The sequence below is a fragment of the Propithecus coquereli genome, unplaced genomic scaffold, assembly GCF_000956105.1.
Source record: "Propithecus coquereli isolate 6110/MARCELLA unplaced genomic scaffold, Pcoq_1.0 Scaffold153, whole genome shotgun sequence".
Lineage (NCBI taxonomy): Eukaryota > Metazoa > Chordata > Mammalia > Primates > Indriidae > Propithecus > Propithecus coquereli.
This window is the reverse complement of record NW_012139747.1, coordinates 3,182,291-3,192,955: the sequence shown is the minus strand read 5'-3', so window position 1 is coordinate 3,192,955 and position 10,665 is coordinate 3,182,291. Positions and strand designations below refer to the sequence as shown.

The 10,665-nt window shown below is 35.9% G+C and overlaps 1 protein-coding gene across 1 annotated transcript in view; it reads right to left on the bottom strand.

Moving 5' to 3' along the window:
• MACROD2 (MACRO domain containing 2) overlaps positions 1-10,665 on the bottom strand; it is a 2,082,072-nt gene that overhangs the window by 1,614,277 nt on the left and 457,130 nt on the right. Inside the window, 1 exon segment of the mRNA XM_012640501.1 lies at positions 2,965-2,990. Within this exon segment, the coding sequence (XP_012495955.1) occupies positions 2,965-2,990 (26 nt within the window).

The window sequence follows — 10,665 nt, the reverse complement described above, 5'->3', positions numbered from 1 at the left end:
AAAAAAAAAAAAAAAAAGTTCAGATGAGAGACTTTAAACCAGCAATGGCAAGGGGATCAGGTGTCCGAAAGGAGAGGTAAAAGTGCTATGAGATTATATAACAGAAGCACCCAATTTTGGGAAAAGGGATGATGGTGGTGGCAGGGATCTTTTCTGAAGAACTAAAGTGAGTTTCTAAATGGCTCAGAGCCTTAAATATAAAAACTCAAATATAAAGAAGATTCAAAATAGTTTCAGTTTGCCTCATTTGATTTGATAACTCATTGCGTTTATTTCACAAGGTATGCTACAACATTTTTTTTCTCTTTGAATAGGAATTAATGTCTAATAAATACAGAATCACATGATGGAATTTGAGAACTTAAATTAGAAGTTCCATATCTTTCAGCTAAGTCAATCAGAAGATTACTGTTGTGCTCACTTATCTGCTGTATTTGTAACTTATCGGCAATGAAAACATAATGACTAAAACTAAGATCAGCCATTCACGACACTTGAAATATTTAGAAAATCCATAAATTGCCTATAACTTCTGGATGCATGTGTCTTCACTGATATATGGCAATGGTTAAAAGAATTGTTTATTTTCTGCCATATTATTACAACATTAACTATGTATGCAAGCCATTTTCATAAATAAAGCTACATTCGGAACAGAAAAATCACATGATGAATTTCTCTAACTATTTTAAATCCTCTGGGAATTGCTTTCCCATATTGCAAAAAATGTTGCTCTGTCAAACAACATACAATCAAATCAATTCTCCAGCCACTCTTGCAGAATACTAACAAATTGTCTTGATGAGAGACTATTCGGGTAAACTGGCCATTTGTCTTTCCATTTCATTGCATTGCTGCCATACGCTAGTTGCTAAAATTTTCTGTTCTGTAGATAGTCTTAACTCTTCAGGAAACTCAACAAATGAAGATGGCTGCTTTGTTTACAGCTAGGAATGACCAGATTTCTATCTGGTGAAGACTGAATTTTATGATTCTTATTATTCTGCAATTCTTTCTATCTTAAAGCACTCTGGTTCCTTTCTAAAATCATTAATTTGTTGTTTGTTTTGTTTTACAAATTCCATCCTTTTCTTAATGTAAGAAAGTCAATTTTTCTTTTTATTTTCTATATTATTGGTCACAATAGAAAATTAAATACTTGTCAAGCAAAATAAAAAGGCTTGCGTTTGTTCACTTAATAAACTGTCTTGAAAGAAATCATCTGAATATATTCTTATTACACATTCATTCCTGGTTATGTACAGGTTATGTTTCAGCCACCTGGGGCTTTGTTTTGAATGTGTTTTATGTCTCTTTGACTGTGTTTCTACATTTACCACTATTTATTATGCTTATTTCATCTCCCTCATTAACACCATAAAATTACAATTTCCTTGAAGGCAGGTAGAGCTGTACGCTGTTTCTTCTGTTTAGGGACATAAACTGGTGTGTTGTTCTCTAACTAGAAAGGCTTCTCTACCTGCGGATGGTGACATATTCATAAAACCTCAACATGTGTAAAGAGCCTAGACTAGTACTAATACATAGTAAGAGTTCAATAAACAGTTTCCATTATTATTATTATTATTATAGAGCCATATTATTAGTAAATGCATTTCCATAACTATACACATGTATGCATAAAGTTTTCAATCTCTTTCTATGCCCCAAAAGACTTCGGCTTTGAAAGTAATTTTTCCAAGTTTGTACCTTGTTAACAATAAGTAAAATAGACCAATTCAATCAGGTCATTAGAAGGTCATTTACTACCAAAGGGTAACAGTGGCCAAGTACCTAGTCCTAGCTCAAAACTGCAGAAATATTCCAGAAATTTGGAATAGCAGAGGAACAAAGGAGTTCATGTTGTCTACTGATGGAAGATTCAGGAAAGGCCTCACACACAGAGTGCTCCAAATGAATGATTTTTAGTATATTAAAATATATTAAACTTCCCTGAATTACAGTAATTCCATAGTGGTTTTTAAGAAAACAGAAACTAACACCATTGAGTGGGCTTTAAAATCACAGCCTATACTATTGAATACTACTTTTATAAGTTGGCCCTCACATACTGTTCTCTTCACTCATCCAATACATGTTTTTACTGAACATATACTATGTGTTAGGTAGACACCGTTCTAGGAACTGCATATGAACAAAACAAAATGCCTACCCTTATGAAAGCAGCAAGGGCAAACAAACTAAATGGGTGCCTATATAAAATTTTTTTTTAAATTCCATTTAAATAGGTCAGGCAGTAATACATCCTATGAAATGATGTATGAGCTACACTAAAGAAAGTGAGGAGTTAAACTCTACAGATAACAATGGTAGAGTATTCAAAGTAGAGAGGGCTGTGAGACAGCTGTGAGGTAGGAACATACTCAACAATTTCCAGGAACAGCAAATTTCCAGGATCAGCATAGCTAGAGCAAAGTAAAGCCCAAAAGGAAGAACAGAGGAGCACATCACAAGAGCCCTTGCATGCTCTAATGAGGAGTTTGAATTTTATGCCATGATATTTTTTGGCCAGATAATCACATTAAACCATAATACAAATTTCTTGAAGAGGAGAATGAGGACTAGTAATTTTCTCTTGCAACAGACAGACACTATGGCTGGATTTTGGCTTGTTTCACCCCCTCTGATGTAGGAAGTTTTCTAAAGGCAATACTTAGAGTTTGAGGATCAGGATCAATGAGAACTCAGAGATAATCACAATGGAGCTTCCATCAGCCTGGCCTATAGGAAACTCAAGAGTGAATAAGAAGACAGAATTATTGTCTTGGTTCTGTTCCTAGCTCTGATCTACAACTTTCAGTACTCAACTGCTTCAGGTCTCATTCCTCATCTTTTTTTTTTTTTTTTTTTGAGACAGAGTCTCACTCTGTTGCCCGGGCTAGAGTGCGGTGGCGTCAGCCTAGCTCACAGCAACCTCAAACTCCTGGGCTCAATCAATCCTACTGCCTCAGCCTCCCAAGTAGCTGGGACTATAGGCATGTGCCACCATGCCCGGCTAATTTTTTCTATATATATTTTTAGCTGTCCAATTAATTTCTTTCTATTTTTGGTAGAGAGGGGGTCTCGCTCTTGCTCAGGCTGGTCTCGAACTCCTGAGCTCTAACAATCCACCCTCCTCGGCCTCCCAGAGTGCTAGGATTACAGGCGTGAGCCACAGAGCCCAGCCTCAGTTCCTCATCTTAAAAGCAGGGTATTGGACTAGATAACACCCCTAAATTCTTTTCTGACTTTTAAATTATTTGAGGCCTCTCCATTTGTTTTGGCCTCATAGAATTCCTAATAAAACACCTCTAAAAAGTCAAGAGAAATATTAATAAACCTCCCTAAGTCACCAATTACTATAATTCAGATGGACAACTGAATTTCTTTCTTGATATAATTTTACTTCTAAGTCCTGTGGATCTCATGTATATTATGCACACTATTTAAAAATAATATAACTTAATTTTGCAAAACATATATGCCAATAAGTAGTTCTATGTTTTCAGTATTTTTAAAGAACTTTACCAGCTCATCTTCCCTTAAAAATAAATTCTTGTGACCTTTCTTCTAAGTTCTGCCCAGTCCTGCAGCACAATAGTTAACAGTCTGGCATCAGACAGTACAGGGTTTGAATCCCAGCTCTGTCACTTACCAGTTACATATCTTATGCAAACTGTTAAGCCTCTCTATGCCTGCTTGCATATGAAATAAGGATTTGGAATATAATTATCACTCAAATGCTAATTTCTATTATTACGTTTATTTATCTATTTGCTTGTTTATTTATTTTTATTTGCAACTGCCTATTGAACATTGCCATCTGGATATTCTGCTCTCAATTCAGATTTCAATATGCTTTGTGTCATCAGTTAGAATTAGGTACAACTGTCTCCAAAAGAAAACCCAAAATACCAGTGGCTCAGAGAAGATGAGGTTTATTTTTCCCCCATACAAATAAATTCTGGAGGGGAAGTAGGCAGGTTGGGACTGGTATGGTCTCCCTCATCATTAGAAATTCCCACTACGTGGCTTCCACACTCAAAGTTATCTCAGAGTCCAAGACTGCTGCTGGACCTCCGTGTTTTTGGATGCTAGGCAGTAAGAATGAGGGCAAGGCGAAGAGGCACAGCTCCAGATGAGTCTCTTCATCTTATGCAGCTGTCCTTGAAATTTAACCCAACACTTCCGCCTATAACACATTACTCAGAACTTAGTCACATGGCTACTACCTGCTTTAAGGGAAGCTGGGAAATATCTCTTATCTGGACATATTATAGCCTGAATAAAATGAGGATTCTGATACTGAAAAAGAAAGAGAGAAAGAATATTGTACAGAAAACTGACAGATTTTGCCACAGAAGCAAACTCAAGTCATTTTATCTCACTTAAACATGCTCCTCCTCTAGAGTTTTCTGTTTTTAACAAAGCATCGCCATCCTCCCAGTCAGCAAGCTAGGCCAGAAATATTCACATTATTTTTAATGCCTTTCTCTCCCCTGACACCCACATCAACCAATTGCCAGATGTAGCATTTATCACCCTTCCTCTCCATTCCCTCCAGTGTCACTATCTAACCTAGACCACAGAATGGTCTCCTGAATGTTCTTTGTACTTTCAGTCTCGGCCATCTTCAATCTCTTTTAAAGACTACCACCAGGTTACTGCTTGGAGCATAGCTCGCATCATGTCACCTCCCTCTGCTAAGCCTTTAGAAAACCTGCAATCCCCAAAGAAAAGCATCAGATCCTTTGTCTGCCATTTAAGTTCCTTGTGATCTAACTAATTTTATTGCCCCGGAACCACAAACCTGATATTCCAGTTAAACTGAGCCACTCACTGATGCTATACTTACTCTGTACAACTTTACCCATGCTGTTCTTTCTTCATCTCTACCAAACTGTTTTAGTTTGGGTTCCACCAAAAGCAGATGCTGGAAAAAGGATTTGGGAGTAGATAGTTTAACTGCGAAGTAATCTCAAGAAGTATAAGTCAAGAAATGGCAAAGGAGAAAAGAAAGAAAATGCAACAATGGCTGCATTAATGAGCAGGTTACCACTGGGAGCCACTGAAGCACAATCCTGTTAGGGACCCTCTGGAAATCATGTAGGTCACACCACCAATGGTACTCCTGGAGGACGCTGGGCCATTCATCCACAGATTCTCTCCCATCTCCCACTGGCTGAAGTTTGCCCGCAGCAATGTTAACTCCTCTGCATTTCCCTGTGGAAAATGCAGTATAGCCAAGCAGGCTCCTCTGGTGCCAGAGAAAGCCCTAAGGCAGAGAAGCAAGAAAGGTGCTGGTACCTGACTTGGAACACTATCAGCATACCAGAAACCATCCATAGCTATAATTGTACTCAGGTGGGCAGAGCATTGTTAAGTCTGCTACAAGGACCAAAGCCCATCTATACTAACTTCAAAGACCTGTTCAAGGCAATTCCTTGTTGAAGCTTTCTCTGATCTCTCAGATTTGAAGTATTTGATCATTACTTGATCTCTCTCCATTAGATCATCTCTTTATTCTTTTGCAGATATTAAATATAGTATCAGACTGTATGCTTCTTGAGAATAAGTTTGGATTTATTTTGTAAGTATAAAATTTTCACCTCATAGGACCATGAACAAGGAGGAAATAATCAAGCACTGTGGATATTTAAAGGACACAGAAATCCTTCTGGGTATAAATTATGAAGGTCTGGCATAGTGTAAAAGAAAGAAATACATATAAAATAGGAACACTATGGCTTTCTTACAATCTTAGAACCTCTACTTCTTGGATTCATTTTAAGTGAAATAGTACAGTGAATTTAAATATCCTTAGGTGCTTGGCTTAAACAGTTTGTGAAGTTTAGGGTGAACTCTCAATCCATTAATAATAGACCAAAAAGAGTAGTTAATTTAGTTTTTAAAGCAATAAATATTACATATTAAAAGGTAACCCCTGACTGTATCAGTCCTGAACTTAGAGCAAAGTTCAGTAACCAGTTGAATATTAGACTTCCCTTCAGGGGTTTATTTACTATAGGCCCAAATGACCTCAACAAAAAGCATATTTATGAGCCAACTCACACACAAAAGACTCTATAGACTAAGGAGTACATTAGGCTATACAATAAAAATTCACTCACTGAAAGTTCTTATTCATTCTAGTTAATTTAAAAATTGGATGTTTTACATACCATTTCAATGATATTTATCTTCACTGTGAATAAATATATAATTTCATTAAATCAAATAAGTACTTATAAGAAGATTCTTAACAACCCTTACTGGCACTATCACCTTATTTCAAAGAGGATAACACTGCTGCACATCAACTCTCTTGCCAACATTTAATTGCAAAAGATTTATCTCTTTTTAAATAATTTATTTTCACATTCAAAACCAAATTTATCTTAGTAAAAATACAGGAGTGATGTAAAATTAATATTGGAAAGATAACATTGAACACCCATGTGCCTAATCTGAAAAGGCAACAACAGACATTCTTTTCAACTTATAAAACAACTGGAAAACTTTGATTTAATCTTCTACTTACTATTCTAAAATCTAAATATTAGGGAGATCCTCATGAATGTAAGATGTACGGATTCTTCCTGGGAGAGAGTTAAATAGTCATAAAGTGAATATTATTAATCAAGTCATATATTTTTATGTTAATAGCACTACTGTCACATATAAAATTAGAATATCAAGATTTTAATAGGCATATATCTTGAAGTCAATGCAGTCTAAAAGGATCAGCTATTATAAAACTATTAATCCATTTTGGCATTTCTTTCCATCTGTATTTCAACCCATTAAAAATTGAGTTCTTTCAAAAACATGAGCAAGAAAAAAATCAAACAACCCCATCAACAAATGGGCAAAGGAAATGAACAGAAACTTTTCAAAAGAAGACGGAATAATGGCCAGCAAACATATAAAAAAATGCTCAACATCTCTAATCATTAGAGAAATGCAAATCAAAACCACAATGAGATATCACCTAAACTAACCCCAGTGAGATTGGCCTCTATCAAAAAATCCCAAAACAACGAATGCTGGCAAGGATGTGAAGAGACAGGAACACTCTTACATTGCTGGTGGGACTGCAAATTAGTGCAACCTCTGTGGAAAAGAATTTGGAGATTCCTCAAAGAGCTCAAAATAGAAATACCATTCGATCCAGCAATAGCACTATTAGGCATCTACCCAAAAGAGCACAAAATATTCTATGATAAAGACATCTGCACCAGAATATTTATGGCAGCACAATTCACTATTGCAAGGATGTGGAAACAACCCGAGTGCCCATCAATCCATGAGTGGATTTTAGTATATGTATACAATGGAATATTACTCAATCATAAGAAACGACAGTGATCTAGAACCTCTTATACTTTCCTGGATTAAACTTAAGCCCATTATCCAAAGTGAGGCACCACAAGATTGGAAGAATGGGCTCCACTTGTACTCGCCATCAAATTGGTACTAACTGATCAACACTAGGGTGATCACATGGCAGTAATACTCTCCAGGGATTAGGGGGATGGGAGGTAACCCCGCAACTAAAGGACACAGGGAGCATTGTAGGGGGGAAGGGCATGGCTTTAACCCTCACTTGGGTGAGGCAAAGATATAAAGTGTAACCATACGTTTGTACCCTCATAATACCCTGAAATAAAAAAAAAAAATTGAGTTCTATAAGTTTACAAAATGGCTATTTAATATTTTCTACTAAATTACATTTGAAATTATAGACTAAACTGTCTCACATGGTATTATTATTTTATTAACATTTTCAATAAATTGCCAGTCTAAAAGTATGTTCATTACTATGGTAGAAATTATGATAAGGCTATACATAAGAAAACAGAATTATTACCTTTTACCAAACCTTATAGGACATTTACATAATACTATCAACCAACTCCATTACAAGGAGAGCATTATACAATCTGCCAAAATCTGCTCATTCAGTCACTTGATAGTTCATTGCTTTCAAACCAGAACTGAAGAATTAAGTCACTTTTTAAAAAGCTACAAGGAATCAGGACTTAACTGAGCACTTCAAGCTTTACCATTTGACACAATGGAAATGAAAAAAATATCAGCCATCTTTCTAGAGATGTTTTCCAGACCTTCACACAGTAAAAAAAGGAGAAGTCATTGATTATGCAGCAATTTTTCCAAAAGGCTACAACCAAACTAAATGACAGAACAATTTGGCATGTGTCATGCATAGGGTTCAGTCAAAAGGCCATACTCAAGGATACAGAAGGGCACATGTGGCCCCAAGGCCACAGGTTCCCCATTCCTGGTTGGTGGTTGTTAGGTACCTCAAAGATAAACATGAAGGAATGAGGTCAAATAAAAAAGATTTGCTGAAAACTTATCCAAGAAGCAGTTGGATATTTAGATTTCATCCCTTGACCTTACATAGCCGGTCAAATGCCCCTCTCCATCTTCAAAAAAAAGTGTACTAGGTAAAACTAGCAAGTAAAGGGGTTCTGCACAGTAAACAGTGGAAACCACACTGAAAACGGAAAGATTAAGTGAATGGAAGCACAATGGATGCTGTAACCTCCTTGTGCTTCCTCCCTAATGGGGCTCTGAAAATCCTCCCTAATGGGGCTCTGAAAATGCTAGGTATTCCCTCTACAGGAAGACAGCTAGAGGATCTTTCTGATCAGTACAAATGAAAGTCTAGAGATGATGGCTGTGAAGTTTCCCTAACTACACATCCCAGATGGATCATCTTGACTACAAAACTCTATGGACAGACTTATGCACAAAACTTCCAATCTAGCTACTTTGTCCCTCACTTTTACGTGTCTGCAGATAACCAAAGATTCCAAGACATCATAGGAAAGTCACAAATATGAAAGATAAAAAGTTAAGCAAACTAGTAGAATTAATAGAAACTTGAAGAAAACAGAAAAATATGCAGAAAGAAGAAAACGTTTTAAAATGCATGATTAATGTCAGAGAGGTAAGAGAAGATTTGCAACCATGACATAAAAAAATACTATTAAAAGAAAAAAGTAGAGAAAAATTCAGGGAACAAAAAGAAGACTTGGAAACAAAGAATATAATAACAGAAATAAAAAAATAAAAAGTTGAAAGATAGAATTGAGAAAATTTCAAAGACAAAATGATGAAATATAAAAGAGAAAGACCAGCATAGTAAGTCCAACGTTACATTTTATAAATTCTATAAATTCTATAATACAAAGATAAACAAGAGGAGGGGTAAAAAGTCAATGACATAATTCAGAAAATTCCCCAGGGTGGAAGAACGTGAGGTACAGAGTGAAAGTGCTCACACAAAACTTATCATAATGGATAAGAATAGATTCACATAAACACATGTTATTGAGAAATCTCAGGACCTGGTGTACTGCAAACATTAGAAAAGAAAAAATAAAAACAATTGCTTCCAAATACTGAGAAAAAAATTTCAACTTAGAATTGTATAGACAATGAAACTGTCAACAAAGTATAAAGGTAGAACTAGGATTTTCAGATACAAGATGATTCAAAAATTTTAGTTCCAAAGTAGCTTTTCTTAGAAAGATACAGAGAGATGAGTGACACCTTCTGTATCTTTACATGAGAGAATAAACTAATATGAGAGAATAAACTAAGAAAGAGTAACACAAGGGACATGGAGAACAGTAGACAGAAGACAGGAGAGAGGTAAAGAGAGTCCTCAGGATGACAGTAAAGGGCCATGCCAGGAAATGATGGCTCTACACTAAACCAAAAGGACAATTTGTCCAGAGGACAGAAGGTGAGAAAGTCCAGGAAAGGCCTTTGTAGAAGGACAAAAATGATAGAATGCCAGATTTGTTTGAATATCCTGAGAGGAGATTTAGATAACATATAAAAAGTTTGAATTAAATTAGCAATAGTACATAGAAAACCAAGCAACTGACTATAAATGCAATTATCAACTTCAGAGAAAACTAAGGCTGTGCAAGAAAGGAAAAAATATGGTAATTACTTTATGTCTAGTTATAAATAGCATTTTCAGGCTGGATGGAGTGACTCACACCTGTAACCCTAGCACTTTGAGAGGCTGAGGCAGGAGAATTGCTTGAGGCCAGGAGTTCAAGATAAATAGCATTTTCATAGGTATAGTAATACAAACACTGAATATAGTTACATCACGATTTTTGTAATGTAATTTTGATATAATTATATAAGAAAGCTGGAGGATGGGAAAGGGTGGTGTATTATAGAGTATAGTGGGGAGAGGGTAATGAAGAGAAATACATTCTCTTTTCATAATGGAATGTCAATAGATACAGCCTAAAACTGAAAATTCCGGAAATGTACTTACAAACATGTCACCAAGAGACATGATTCCCAGTTAATACTGAGTGAAAGAGATTTCCTTTGACCTAAGAGTAGATGAGGAAGAGAGGTTTGAAGTACCACTGTCGCTTAAGTTGCTCAAAATAAACACCAGGTATAAATTTAGGATGAGTATGTCAGATAGTCGTGTGAATCATACTGTTTTGCATGTCCAAAGCTGGTTGGGACCCAAATAGAAACAAGGTGTGCTAAATGTCTAGATTGTAAAGAGATTAAAGAATTCAATACGATAAACCTGTAGTCTTTTGACACGTCAAATATGCTCTTTATTTGGACTGTCATTGAATACTTTAGCTCCTC